Source organism: Nicotiana tomentosiformis, chromosome 10 (assembly GCF_000390325.3).
Source record: "Nicotiana tomentosiformis chromosome 10, ASM39032v3, whole genome shotgun sequence".
NCBI classification, from domain to species: domain Eukaryota; kingdom Viridiplantae; phylum Streptophyta; class Magnoliopsida; order Solanales; family Solanaceae; genus Nicotiana; species Nicotiana tomentosiformis.
Window position 1 is genome coordinate 22,501,020 of NC_090821.1, and position 15,300 is coordinate 22,516,319.

The 15,300-nt window shown below is 37.6% G+C and overlaps 1 protein-coding gene across 5 annotated transcripts; it reads right to left on the bottom strand.

The window, feature by feature from the left end:
* Positions 1–731: 731 nt before the first annotated feature.
* On the bottom strand, positions 732–14,662 carry LOC104106177 (pyruvate dehydrogenase E1 component subunit beta-1, mitochondrial-like). Of its 5 annotated transcripts, none has more exons than XM_070187783.1 (16): positions 14,506–14,596; positions 14,213–14,277; positions 14,065–14,131; positions 13,917–13,985; positions 13,747–13,827; positions 13,611–13,637; positions 13,435–13,497; positions 13,253–13,339; positions 11,963–12,088; positions 3,780–3,913; positions 3,622–3,694; positions 3,476–3,541; positions 2,573–2,611; positions 2,344–2,468; positions 1,776–1,890; positions 732–1,072 (listed from the first exon to the last, which is right to left on the bottom strand). In XM_070187783.1, the coding sequence occupies exons 3-16, from the start codon at positions 14,113–14,115 to the stop codon at positions 992–994; spliced, it is 1,137 nt and encodes a 378-aa protein (XP_070043884.1). In that variant the 5' UTR covers positions 14,116–14,131; positions 14,213–14,277; positions 14,506–14,596; the 3' UTR covers positions 732–991. The 5 variants fall into 5 exon arrangements, with proteins under 5 accessions (XP_070043884.1, XP_070043883.1, XP_070043885.1 ...); XM_070187782.1 differs by having other exon boundaries at positions 14,417–14,558; XM_070187784.1 differs by lacking the exon at positions 14,213–14,277 and having other exon boundaries at positions 3,476–3,537; positions 3,618–3,694; positions 14,065–14,143; positions 14,510–14,662.
* Between the last annotated feature and the right edge of the window lie 638 nt (positions 14,663–15,300).

Sequence of the window (15,300 nt, forward strand, 5' to 3'; positions counted from 1 at the left end):
GAGAAGGTGCGCGTGGCTCCTATTGATGACAAGATGCGGGAAGTGAGGCTTAGATGGTTCGGACATGTTCAAAGGAGAAGCCTAGATGCTCCGGTACGGAGGTGTGAGCGGCTGGTTGTGGAGGGCACGAGAAGAGGTAGAGAGCGGCCTAAGAAGTATTGGGGAGAGGTGATCAGACAGGATATGGCGAGGCTCCAGATTTTCGAGGACATGACACTTGATAGGAAGATGTGGAGGTCGAGTATTAGAGTTTTAGGTTAGGATGTAGTTGAGTCTTAGCTTACTTCGTACCATTGTGGGACTAGCCACGTAGGGTTTTTGTCTAGGATAGCTAGTGACAATGTTGTGCTTTACTACTTCGCTTTTCAGTGCATGTCCTATTTACTAGCTATCGTTTTTGCTTTGCATCTTTCTTCTGCATTTCATGGTGTTCCTATTTTTTCTATGATTGTTGTGGTGATACTAATATTGTCTCCTCTTGATGTTTTGTCTTTTTGTTTTCTTAAGCCGAGGATCTTTCAGAAACAGCTTCTCTACTTCTTTGGGGTAGGGGTAAGGTCTGCGTACACACTACCCTCCCCAGACCCCATTAGTGAAATTCTACTGGATTGTTGTTATTGTTGTTTTATTTATTCTTTGTAATTTTACTAATCAGATCATCTTAATCCACGTGTCTATAAATTACGTATACAAATTCAATTATACCTTTTTACGGGTAAACAACTAACAAATGCATGTGGACTTCCTTCTTTATCTTCTAACAATTCGCATGATTGTCTTACAAAAACATTCACCAATGTATCACTAAAAAGAGGAAAGAGAAAAAAGTAAAGAACCAGCAAAAATTATTTTCTATGATTTTAACTGTAGCTTGCCACTTCAGTTAGTCGGTCTTGTTGTTTCATGGTCAACTTTCCCGGAGATGGCGGATAGAGAATCATTATCCACAAAATGAAATAAAATGCTTAGAACAAGCAAGTGCTGGAGGGGCCTAAGCAGTTGCGGCCATAGGAACTGATTTTTGTGCTGATCGATAACATGCCCTCTTTGCTGCTCGAACAATGTCTTCAACCTGCATCATCAACTTCAAATACTCAGAAGGAAATGGAAAAAGTATCATCAGCTTGGACATGCAATTCAACCAATAATCAATGGGAAGAAATATTCCCCATGAGCTTCTGGGATATCCGATGTCTATCACCAATAACACATTTTATACCTTCTTTAACTTTCAAGAACCTTAATATGTGCATGTATCATTATGACCCTTTTTCTGGAATTGATAAAATAGACTTCGATAAGTTGCATATACTCCTACTGATTCAATAATTTGTTCTAAATTCTTATTTGTTTTCTTCTTTTCTTCGACTGGTACACTACACCTATTCCGTATGACAATAGCAGCCTTATTTACCCTGAGCTTGGTCTCCTGGAGTACGTCGAAAATAATTGTCCTCTGATATATGCAAGAATGCCATTCGTGGCCAACTGATTCAGAGGTATATCAGTACACAGCTGATTTGCTTATCAGAATGCATCAGACACTGAACCTTCTACATCATTGATTGATGTGATCATATACAAAGACCAGAAAGAATGCCCAATCATGTTGGGTCACTTCTTTTTCTTCCCCCACTTAATGGCCATATTTTCCATTTTTATCAAAATAGTCATAATAGAACCAAATTCAAGACAACACACAAAAACTGGCCAAGCCCTAACAAAATACACCTATTTCCAATATAAGAAAAAGAAGATGATCTTCAACTACAAACCTGAGGAACAGCCATCCTTTCGAGATTTGCTGCATATGGCATAGGAACATCAGCCCCTGAAATCCTCTCAACTGGTGCATCAAGATACTCAAAGCTTTCTTCAACCACAGATGCACTAATGCAAGACCAAAATGCAATCAAGTAAGTTTCTTCGACAAAGCAGGCATAAAATGGAACAAAAGCTCTTTTAGCTACTCCGTTTCAATTTATATGATGCAGTTTGACTCGGCACGGAGTTTAAGAAAAAAGAAAACTTTTAAAACTTATGATCTAAAAGCTTAAAACGTAAAAGCTTTGCGGGGCCATAACATTTGTGTAGCTATAAAAGCTTCTCACAAGGGCTAAAATGGATAAAGTGAAAAGTTTAAAGTTAAATTGTTTCCAATATAGAAATGTGTCATTCTTCTTTAAACGGATTAATAAGGAAAGTATGTTATATAAATTGAAAGTTGAAACAGAGGAAGTATCATCTTTTTTTCTGTTTTTTTTGTGGGGAGGGGGAGGGGGAAGTATCTGAAATAGATATAGAAAGAGGATAGGGAACTAAGGTTGTTATAAAGAAGGCAACCAGATCTCTGCGCCAACACCATGTTGTGGAAACCCTTCTTCCACAGTTATAAGCCTGTTGGTTTTCCTGACAGATGCATTAATTGTGGATCTATCAAGCGGTCGGATTGAGCGCAGATTTACAACCTGTACATGAAAAAAAAAGGAATTAAAGGAAACTAGTAAAATGAAAGACACCTTGTAAGCATAGACTAAAGATTTAAACCAAAACCAAAATCCGAACACGTTACCTCAGCACTAATTCCTTCCTTCGCAAGAATTTCAGCAGCCTATAAAATTTAGATTTAACACATAAGGAAATTGGTGATAACATTAAAAACAGTGTCATCCATTTATTTTAATGCAATATCACCAAATCAAGCAAATTTTTTTATGAAATTCTCCCTGCTGAAAAGGCAGATCATAAGCAAAGGCGGATTCAGAATTTGAAGTTTAGGGGCTCTAATGACCCCGAGCTTGCCATCGAACCCATGGCCCATTTATACTATTGGGTTCTGCAAATTTAATGGATTTGCCACCGGGTTTATTATATGTACATATTTAATGGATTTCTCGACACAAATAAGATCTAGCCAAAGCTACTGGGTTCTGCAAACCTGTACCATAAACTGTGCATCTGCCACTGAACATAAGTTGTAGGAGAGGATTAGACAAATGTTAAAGGCATGTATGCTGAGAATCTAAAGCTTCAGAGCTCAGAAATACAGATAAACACTTCATCACACAACCTAACAAAGAGCAAACTAGCTGCTGAAAACCCATGGGCTTTCTGATAGTTGAGAATTGCTATGGTCACAGTTACATATCCCCACATACAAAAGAGAGACACCAGTCACAGTCCAAAGCTGTCACATAATTCAAGTCTTCGATAACAGTCCCCATAATTATCAAGCAGCATTAAAAATTAACATGAACTAGGATTGCTTCCCCATATGTATATATGCTCGTGGTTCATTAGTTGTTACCAACTTGTTAAACATATATTCGGATGCATATACACTGGCTATCTTTATTCACATATAATTCAATAGGAATCAATTATCAGCGTAACATTAAAATATTTTCAAAAAGGCTGATGCTGGAATTCCTTCAGAAATGCTCCAAATAATGCTAGGTAGAAAGGCCAGACAAACCTTAAGAGCAGAGCCGACCATCTTTGAGAAAGCGGTAATTGTCACATCTTTTCCTTCAAGTTCTATCTGCCAATGGTTGTAATATAAGGAACAATACCACATATCAATGATACAAAGAAACATATGATACACATGGTAGAACTTGCCTTGGCTTTTCCAATGGGAAGACAGAAACTAGAATCAAGAGCTTCAGCTGAAACAGGGAAAGACTCACCATATCTGCATCATGCAAATCACACAACGATGATACATTATGATAACTAAACACCAGATTTCGAATAAGTAAATCAGTAAAGTAACTCACAGCAACTCATTTTCCAGAAAAACAACAGGATCTGGATCCCTGATAGCAGCTTTGAGCAGGCCACGGGCATCTTCAGAAGAGTATGGAGCAAGCACCTTCAATCCTGGACATGCACCAAACCATGCTGCATAGCACTGCATAAGTAATAAATGAAAGGAATATTGAATATACGGCAATAATCAGTGTTATCAACAATGAAAAGCGCAAAGAAACTCTAAGGTCCGTTGGGTGTTTAAGCGTAAAGCTTAAATAAAGCCTGCGCTTTAATGAAGAAAGACCCAAATGGAGAAAAAATGTGTAGTCCAAGACTAATAATTATAAGCATGAATAACTATATGGACAAAGAAATTGAAAAAGAATTACGATAAAGTGAAATATCAATTGTCTAGTGTCGCCTCTTTAGGATTACACTCATCGGCAAGAAAAAGTATGCCTTAGAACCTTGATAACGACATTGAAGCGCCCGCTAAGCGAGACGAAGCACTCAACATGTTTTGCGCCTCACTTCAGGGCTTAAGCGCAGCCTTTGACAATACTGGTTGTTAGATAGTTATGTGCAAATAATCCTAGTCCCATATGTAGTAGGAGTAGAATATGTTCTAGTCCCATATGTAATAGGAGTAGAATATATCCTAGTCTCATATGTAGTAGAAGTAGGATATATCCTAGTCTCATATGTAGTAGAAGTAGGATATGTATTATATATAGGGCTCATTGTATCATTCTTAAAAAATAAATTTTTCTCTCGTGCGCTCTCACATAGTATCAGAGCTTTAGTGAGAAAATTATCGTTGTGCTGCATTCCAGCGACATCCGGGAAGAAAGATCCCGTCGCCGTGCAATTTTCCGGCAACTTCGTCTTGTTCCCAGGGTTCATCACTGCTACAGTGGTACAATGCATATACCAGTACCACCATCAGATATGAAACCCTTGTGCGACCAAACCCCAGAAATCTCAGATCCATCGGAACAAAAAAGTAAGTCACCGTGCGTCTTTCCGGTTGACGACTCAAGATTGATTTGCGTCATCTCCTTATTGGTAAGTGTTGTACGAAAACCAACACTACTATCTTATTCGGAGAAGTCAGGCGACAAACACCAGTCAATCGCTCCGGCAGAAAGTCCCTCACACGCTGGCGCGTGAGCACTTTCCATCCAGAATTTTCAAAAATTTCTTTAGGACAGTTATTTCGTGGGGTGATTCCGAGTCCGCCAGTACAATTTCCTACAGATTTCGAGAACTCTGGAATTTTCCGGCGAGCTACAGTAACTTTTTCGGCGCGTGTGAGCCATTCCGACCACTTTTTTGACAAAACTTCTTCAAGACAACCTACTCGTCCAGTGATTCCGAACCTACCTATATAAATTACATTAAATTTTGACAACTTTTATTTTTCCGGCAAGAACAATGCACTTTTTCCAACATAAACAGTGGTTTTCCGGCGTGAACACTAATTTCCAGAAAAGTTTATGTTTTCTGGTGGTGTTTTAGAACCTATTTTGTAGTTTAGAGTTCGACTTAGTCTCACTATTTTCATATTTCTCCGATGACTTTTCGGCCAACTTTTGTTTAGCAGCAACCACCTGGTTTTGTTGCTCATGGGGAGTCTAGTGGCCTTGTTGTCGCTTGCGCCGGTCACTTTATGGTCTAAAGCAGTCTCCTCAAGTCTGGTTTACTATGTTCAACCCAATTATCCAGGAGTTTGGCATGACTCATAGTGATGTCGAATGATAAGCGTGCAGATATTTTTACCAAATCCCTCACTGGTCCTCGTATTAGTTACATATGTAACAAGTTCGGTACATATGATTTGTATGCACTAGCTTGAGGGGGAGTGTTAGGTAGTTAACTCCATTTTCTTAGGTGTTTCATTTAAAGGAAGAAGGTAACCTCTGCCAAAGATTGGATCACTCTTTGCTTTGTATTATATAGATGCTTTAATAACGATCTTGAAATCAAAATTAATATTATTATTCATGATCAACATTTAGTTAGTACACTTGAAACTTAACTTTTTATTTTGTAATAATATCCACATGTTTCTTCAATGATAATGATGTATTTAATAATTTATTTACATAATCGACATCAATTTTATAGCCAAAGTTAAAAAGAGTACAACTTCTTGTGTCCTTTAAATATTATGATGAACACTTGAAATATGGGTTATCCTATATGGAGTAGGCGTGTGCCCAGAGATTAGTAATATAGATAATAACTTAGCTTGTTCAATAACGCTTTCATTTGAAATTCAGATGCAGAGCCACGTTAATACATATTATTAGAATATGATATCCCAAAAATGTACGGGGCATTTTCTTATTTTTAAACTTCTTTATCTGAATAAATCAAAAAATTATGAAAACGAAGAAGAAAAAAAGATTAGCTTAAGGAAAAAAATAGAAGAAAATTTGTCATCAAAGAATTACACCCAGTTAAGAGCTAGACTTTAGCTTATGACAAAAATGAGAACAAAAAAGAAAAAACATAAGAGAAGAAAAAGAAAAAAACAAGAAACAAACAAAAGCTTGACTTTTGCATTTTAATCGGCAAGCCCAATAGCAGAGGTGCCCAAGATGGCAAATCTGTAAAGGATCAATTCCAAAAAGTCAACCAAGTATGTGCCAACTGGATCATCAATGGGTGAAATCCATTTTCGACATGCGGGTTATCCATTTTTTTGAGCGGATAATATGGGTTTACCCATATTTGACCCCCTTTTAGTGGATCAGCTATCCAACCCATTTTTGAGCGGATAATAAGGGCAGATACTTATAAATTTTATCCATTTTGCCACATTTAATAATGACCAATATACACTGATATTCGGTGGCATTACAAGGCATACACCAATGAAGCCACAAGACAGATAAAAGCAAACAGCTGTAATTTGGTCGTTACTCGTTAGTCGTAACACTTGTAATTCTCTCACTTAATGATAGTATCTTTAAGCATGTGAGAAATCAAGGGAGAAAAATATATATTACTGATGTTTAACTATAATACAAGGACCTCAATTTATAACAATACACAATACATACACTAATCCTATTCCATGGGGGACTATACTTATTCACACAACTACCTATTATCTAACACTTTCCCTCAAGCCGACCCATACAAATCATATGTACCGAGCTTGTTACATATGTAACAAATACGAGGACCAGTGAGGGACTTGGTGAAATATCTGCAAGCTAATCATTTGACTTCACAAAATTTGTAGCAATATCTCCTGTGAGTATCTTTTTTCCTGACGAAGTGACAATCAATCTCAATGTGTTCAGTTCTATCATGGAACACTGGATTTGATGTAATATGAATAGCAGCTTGATTATCGCACACATGTTCCATCTGGCTGATTTCACTGAATTTCAACTCTTTGAGCAACTGTTTGATGCAAACTAGCTCACATATTGCCATAACCATTGCTCGATATTCTACTTCTACACTATTTCAAGCAACTACATTCTGTTTCTTGCTCTTCGAGACACCAAATTACCTCCTACTAAAACACAATACCCAGATGTAGAACGTCTAAAGGTGATCCTGCCCAATCAGTATCTGAGTATCCAACGATCTGCTCATGGCCTAGATCCTCGAACAATAACCCTTTGCCTGGAGCTGATTTTATATATCGAAGAATGCGGACAACTGCACCCAATGACTATCACAGGGAGAATCCACAAACTGACTCACAACAGTCACAGGAAAGGAAATATCAAGTCTAGTTATTGTGAGGTAATTTAATTTAACAACCAGCTGCTTATATCTTGCAGGATCGCTAACTGGCTCCCCTTGTCCTAGCAGAAGTTTAGAATTCGAATCCATAGGAGTGTCAACAGGTCTACAGCCTGTCATTTATGTCTCCTCAAGAATGTCTAAGGCATACTTCCGTTGTGAGTTCACAATACCTAAGCTAGACTGAGCGACCTCAATACCTAGAAAATATTTTAATCTGCCCAGATCCTTACTATGAAAGTGTTGAAAGAGATATTGCTTCAACTTCTTGATCATTGCCGGTAATAACAATATCGCCAACATAAACCACCAGATATATACAGAAATTTGAAGCAGAATGTCGATAAAGCACAAAGTGATCAGCTTCACTACGAGTCATGCCAAACTCTTGCATAACTGTCCTGAACTTACCAAACCAGGCTCGAGGAGACTGCTTTAGACCATGAAGTGACTGGCGCAAGTGACATACAAGGCTACTAGACTCCCCTGAGCAACAAAACCATGTGGTTGCCCCATATAAACTTCATCCTCAAGGTCACCGTGAAGAAAAGCATTCTCAATGTCCAACTGATAGAGACGCCAATGGAGAACAGCAGCCATGGATAGAAAAAGGCAAACTGATGTTATTTTAGCCAAGGGACAGAAAGTATCATTGTAATCGAGCCCAAATATCTGAGTATACCCTTTGAAAACAAGACAGGCCTTAAGTCGATCAACCTGATCATCCGGACCAACTTTGACGGCATAAACCCAATGACAACCAACGGTGGATTTACTTGAAGGAAGAGGAACAAGCTCCCAAGTACCACTCATATGTAAAGCAGACATCTCGTCAACCATAGCTTGTCACCATCCGGGATGAGACAATGCTTCACCTGTAAACTTAGGGATGGAAACAGAGGACAAAAAAGATACAAAAGTATAATGGGGTGATGACAGACTATGATAACTTAAACCGACATAATGTGGACTAGGATTAAGTGTGGACCATATAACTTTCCGAAGTGCAACCGGTGGACTAGAAGGAGACAAGTTAGGAGCACGGTCAGGTGCAGGACGTGAATCGGCTGGGCCTGATGTTGGACGCGGACGACAACGATAAGTCTAGAGTGGTATTCCTGTGGCTGGGATCTGGAGGATCTGTAACTGGACATGTTGTGGAGGGATTGGGTGAGTTAAGGTAGTAAAGGCCTTGTGAGTAACGCCATGTGCCAATCGTCGGTCCCATACTGTGGTCCTGCATAATAAAAGAGTCATCAATAAAATATATACCACAATGGAGGGCACGAGTCAATCGACAAACAGATGCAAGATTAAAAGGACAGTCAGGGATATAAAGGATAGAATCTAATGTGACAGAGGATAAGGGATTAGCTTGTCCAACTTCTTTTGCCTTTGTTTGGACTCCATTAGCTAGAGTAGCATTGGGAAGAGACTATAAATAAACAATACTTGACAAAGTGAACCATTACCAAAAATATCATCAGAGGCGCCTGAGTCCATGACCCACGGTCCAAGAGTAGTAGACTAGGAAACACAAGCAAAGGAATTACCAGCAACAAAAGTATCAGTCTGAGCAACAAAGGCTACTTGCAGAGGTTTCTGCTTACTTGTTCAATACTGAAAGAACTCATTATATTCCCATTCAGATAAACAAAACCCTGGTTACCTACAGTCTCAGTTTGAGCAACATGAGCATTTTTTGGTGGTCGACCATGCAAAGAGTAACACACCTCACGTGTGTGTCCAAGCTTATTATAATAAGAACACTTGGGTCGAGACCTTCCAAAACGACCTCCTTCTCGTCTATTCTCCAGTCTAAGATGCCCGATTTTTCATTTATCTGTGATGCGAGAATAGAGGGTCAACTATCTGTGATGAGATCACTATGTGACTAGGCACTGCAACAAAGCGAAGTAATCGAGATAATATTTCATCAACTGTAGGGATAGTCGGACTAACCAAAATCTGGTCGCGTACTGAATCAAGGTCATTAGGAAGTCCAGTTAGCGTAAGAACTAGAAACATCTTTTGTCATTGCTCTTGTTGCTTTTCAATACTAGCAGAAACTGCATCAACTTCTCAAATTCCTCCATGGCTGCATGTACTTGTCCCAAGTAGACATATCCAATTCATGTTTCTTCAAATTTGTCATCCGCGATATCACATCATAGAAACGAGATATGTCATTAGCGTACAAATTGCGAGCCTTTTCCCAAACTAAATAACATGTCTGGAATGGACGAAACAAAGACATCAACTTGGAATCAATGGATTGCCACGGGATACTACATAATTGAGCATCAATTTTTTTCCAAAGTGCTTTGGCCTTTTCAACTCTCTGACTAGCCTTTTTAGTTAAGTGATCTTGAACACCTTGACCTTTACACCACAACTCGAAAGATGAAGCCCAAGCTAAATAATTTGAACTCCCAAATAGGGGTTCAAAAGTAATCATAAAAGCTGAATTTCCAACTCCACTATTTATGGAACCAAAAGCATCTAAATTGAAAGACATTATTGGATTGAAGTAAATTCTAATTGACCAAATCCGTAATCAACTTCAAGAAGTCAGGAGAATAGCTTCAAAAGAGATCCCAACAGAACTAGGAAATTCCAGAAAGCACTGCTCAAAGTGGACAGAATGATGTTCACGTCGTAAATGTTACCGCAGCTCGCCGAAAAATTCCAAAGTTGTCGGCATCTGTAGGAAATAGTACAGTTGGACTCGGAATCACTGTGCAAGTAAGCTGTCCTGAAGGAGTTTTGTCGGAATCTGGTCGGAAGAGGGCTCACGCGCACGGCGCGTGTACAGATCTCGCCGGAAAATTTCCTATCCGTCCGGCGCGTGGGGAGGATTTTTCCGGTGGGGTTTGATAGGGTTAGGTCGCGGGACTAAGGCGGACCTTGTGGTGGTGTTGATTTGTGCACAACACTGATAAATATTGACTTTGATGCAAACAGCCACTGGAAAGTTGCACGGTGAACTTTTTCTTCCCGGAATCGCTGGTAGATTGCACAGCAAGTATTTTCTCACTATAGCTTCGATACCATGTCAGAAATCACGGGAGAAAAATATATTATTGATGTTTAACTATAATACAAGGACCCCATAACAATACACAATACATACACTAATCCTATTCCATGTGGGACTATACTTATTTACACAACTATTAACTATCTAACAAAGCATATCTACTCTCCTACCTTGCGTTTTGCATATTTACTTGATCCAGTATATGTTTTCAGCTTTTAAAACTCAAATACCCAATATGAATTCCATAGCGCTTTACCAAAGAGTTACTTACACTAGAGACCTACCTCCACGAACAACTTAGACTGGTATAATGATAGTAGCTGCTACCCATACCGCCAATGGTCGCTTACCCAGACTTATATATGTATATATGCTTAGAGCTCACCTCCTCACCCATACGACTCCCGATAGTAGAAGAGAAGCCTCAAAAAACAGTAGGGTGAAAAGTGAGGAAGGAAGAGCTTAGGGGACGTCACGAGAGAGGAAGATAGAAAGGTAAACTATGACACCGGGAATTACACTTTTTATCCCTGTCCCAACATTCCCCACACTCTCATCTCTTACCAATCTGTCTTTAACTAACTCTCTCTACTTTACTCATACTAATTGCTGTGAGAGTACAAAAAGAGAAATCTGGGACCTTCTTGGAAAAACAAATATAGCTCTCTGAAAGGAGAAAATTCCATTATCATATCAGCCAGATGTTATTTTTCCAACTAACTTTCTAGCATCCTCATTCACAAGCTAGTGCCTGCCAACCTGATAAGTCCCTAAAACCAAGCAGCCAATTAGCTGATGGTGCTTCAAATGATGGTTCAAGTGTGTTCTCTGTAATTGATTAACTGAAGGCAACGCTTAAAACACAATCTTAACGAATCTTAGATGAAAAGTTCCCTTTATTTCTTGCCTATTGCCGCATACAAAGAAAAAAAAAGATCAATCTGGAAACCAATGAGCTTATATAGCATACTTTTACCACCAAGACGAGATAAATACAGAGGATCAAATGTAATACTTCCTCCATTTCAATTTAAATGACACACTTTCCTTATTAGTCCGTTCCAAAAAGAATGACACGTTTCTATATTTAGAAACAATTTAACTTTAAATTTTTTATTTTACCTACTTTATCCTTAATGAGAAACTTTTATAACCACGCAAATATTATGGCCCCAAAAAGCTTTTGCCCCTTAAGCTTTTAAGGCCACATATTTTAAAAGTCTTTCTTTTTTTCTTAAACTTTGGGTCAAATCAAACTACATCATCTAAATTGAAACGGAGGGAGTAACTTATAACAGTGTAACAACATGATACTTAAGCTTACTTCACTTAATTTTAATGAACTCTGACAACAGCACCAACAAAACAGAGTGCACGCCCCATTTCAGTTCATAGACATACCTGAGAATGCTGGGCACCAACTCCAGCTGCAGCACCATTAGGACCTCTGAAAACAATTGGCACTGATATCTGACCAGCAGACATGTAATTGGATTTTGCGGCAGAATTAATAATATGGTCGATTGCCTGCAAATAAGCACCAGCAAGGTTATATGCTTGTACTCAAGGACAAGTGCTATAAATAACCCCAAAAGTCATGATAATATTACAAATCCTATATAAAAACTGATTTTCCACTTGCAGTGACTTAACCAGAATCCATGCCAACATTTGCAGACAGAAATGCCGTTGTCATATGCTATTCTAGAAGCTCTACAGACACATGTTTGTACAAAGAGAGGGAATAAATTGCAGCATGTCAATTTGGTTAGATAAGAAAATACAAAAAAATCTCAATGCTCGCAAAACAACAGTAATAAGAAAACATTTATACTTATTTGTAAATAAATTAGAGCTACTGAAAAAACCATAAGGCCATTTAAGTATTTAATAGTATAGCCCATTTACCAACACAGCTACTCAAGAATTAGTTGTAGTGTCACGCATTATAAAGCTGAAGATGACGAAAAGAGACATCTTTGTGATTTTGACGAGTTGTTATCAACCTCAAATGTAAAAAGTGCCCTGCTTTAACTTTCTAGCTTAAGTGCTTAAAATTTGTGTCCTCCTTACAGTGCAGCTGCTTGTTGCTTGCATTTCAGTGGCTGAAAGCAATAGCTGGCATCCATTCCCTAAGAGAACACGAATACACAGAAGAGAAAGCAATAGCAGTTTGTTTTCAATAGTGTAGGTGGTCTGACGAATTCAGAACTGAAATACCAAGACAGAATCTTTTGTCCTCAAAGACTATAACTTAAGTTTCCTCCCCCTTTGGCATTTTGTTGCTTTTATTTTTTAAATCATTTTTTATAAGAGCATTTCGTTGCTTGTATTAGCAACACATTTCATTCAATCAGCAAAAAAACAAAACAAAGAAAAGAACAACTTACACCACATCATACTAGAAAATAACTCCGCACTAATCTTGATTCATGAACCAATCCTATTTGCAAGTTCTGTTTATCCTAAATCTTACTTAAAAACACCCACAGATGTACCCACTTTCCACCACCACCACCAAAAAAAAAAGGAGAGGTGCTATAACATACTAATGGATGCATTGAACTGATATAGTTGTGTGCTACATTTGTTCATTCAACGACAATGTGAATGACTTTTACATCTTTGACAAATAATTCAGTAGATCACTAAGAAAAGAAAAACAGTGTTTAACAAGAAAAAAAGTCCAACCTGCATGGAGAAGTTAAATGTCATGAATTCTATTATAGGCTTCAGTCCATGGTAAGCGGCACCAACTCCAATTCCAGCAAATCCAGCCTAGGAAAGAACGTAAGACGTTTTAGGCGCTTCATCATATATGTTCAACGGAGAGCCAAGGAACATCTATTTGATTATTAGTGTACAGGAGCAACCTCAGTGATCGGTGTATCAAGAACTCTTTCCGGACCATATTTATCCAAAAGCCCCTTTGAAATCTGGGAGATTTTTAATCCAAAAAAAAATAAAACTCAGGCATAAAATATAGATTATCAAGTGTGATGAATAAAGGAGATTAGTGCAACAATTGAGATTGTGCAAGATATCTAACCTTGTAGGCTCCCTGGTACTCACCAACCTAAGTCAACAGAATTAAGAATATATATTTTATTGATCAAGATTTAAAAAATAACATTGAAGGGCTATACAATGCATTTTAAGAACCTTTTAAAAAGCCACAATTATACCTCTTCCCCCATTATAAAGACCTTAGGATCTGCAGACATTTCTTCATCAAGAGCAGAATTTAGAGCGTCGCGCACTGTCATCTGCAAAGATGTTTAAAGCAATCACTATTAAAAAAACTAAACATTAAATAAAAATATTGCATGACAAAATTAAAGGAAAAAGAAATCACCTCTTTAGCAGTGGACGAGTAAGTTCTAGATGTAAATACCCTGCTTTCCCGCAAGAACTGGTTTATATTCTGAAACCAGAAACCCAGTTCAAAAATTTTCAGAAAATGAAATCTGAATCTATTACAAAAAAATTAACTCCATACTCACCAAAGCAGAAATGGCTCTGCTGGTCATTTTTCGACCTATAATTCCAGACATATCCACTTCCTCTTAACTGAGAGAAAACCTAATAAAAATCACAAACATATCATCACGCAATAGGTTAAATCAGTGGGAAAAAAAAGGTTTATCAAACCTATATTCTTCCTTTATTTGTCTTGTTTGTACCAGGATTCAGTAGGAGTAATAAGAAAGCGAGCACTCGTGCCAATTATTCAAAGTCTACAAAAATTTAGTTAAAAGGACTAAAATTACCAATAATTAAGTCAATGTAAGATAGATCTAAAAAACACTCATACGATCATCACACGAACAAGCAGGCAAAATTATATACATCTACATAAGAAGAAGAAAATATCGATAAATTTCAATGAATCGCTGAAATTTTACGTTGGATTTTCTTAAGGGGGTGGGAGGTTGGAGGGAAACGAACCTGTTAGTTGTTGGCTATGGCAGAAAGAAGCAGAGAGTGAATAAAAGTTATACTTTTGATTGCGATAGGGAGAGAGAGAGGAGAAGACAATAAGAAAATGGCCAAAAGCTACTTTCTTTACAGCCGCTGTATAGTAAAAATATATAAAATTTATATATTTTTAAATTATACATTTTTTTGTTACAGATGAAAATAGTTTCTGATGGTTAAAAGTGATAATAACCCGTGAAATAATCTCCAATTGGCGGCCTTAAGGAGGGGACGAAATATAAGATCCTTGGAGCGTTACAATTTTGACTCGCTCTCGGCGCCTGTGAAGAGTTAGTGGACAATATTTTTTTAAGGAATATAGTAGTAGTAGCATAATCAAATTGTATTGTTTTTCTTTTTTACTTAGATTATTATGTGGTGGGAGTCGAGAGTGTAATGGAAACAGTCTTCACCCTAAGGTAGGGGTAAGGTCTGCGTATACACTACCTTTTCTATACCTTACTAGTGAGATTATATTGGATTATTATTGTTGTTGTTGTAGTTGTATTATGTGGTGGGATTAAAAATTTCATATCACTCCCTTTCAAAGTCGGCTGTAGTTTGTTTCAATTTCTATATGTTTTTATTACTTCCAATTTTTTCTTATATTTATAAAAACTACTTTAATTTATAAACATGATATATTTTTCGCGAAAGGAACTCAATTGAATCTTCTTTGGCCGTATAGCTCCGTGAATGGTTGACATATAACTAAAAGTCTAAAACCATCATTATTCAAAATATCAACAAGTAGATATATC

Bases quoted from the DNA above. Each gene is read 5' to 3' on its own strand.
- LOC104106177 (XM_070187784.1), bottom strand. From the start codon at position 14,115: ATGTCTGGAATTATAGGTCGAAAAATGACCAGCAGAGCCATTTCTGCT. The intron at 3,695-3,779 runs GTGAGTTACTTT...TGCATGATGCAG, and splicing joins TTTCTGGAAAATGAGTTGCT to ATATGGTGAGTCTTTCCCTG. The intron at 2,469-2,572 runs GTAACGTGTTCG...TTTCATGTACAG, and splicing joins AGGAAGGAATTAGTGCTGAG to GTTGTAAATCTGCGCTCAAT.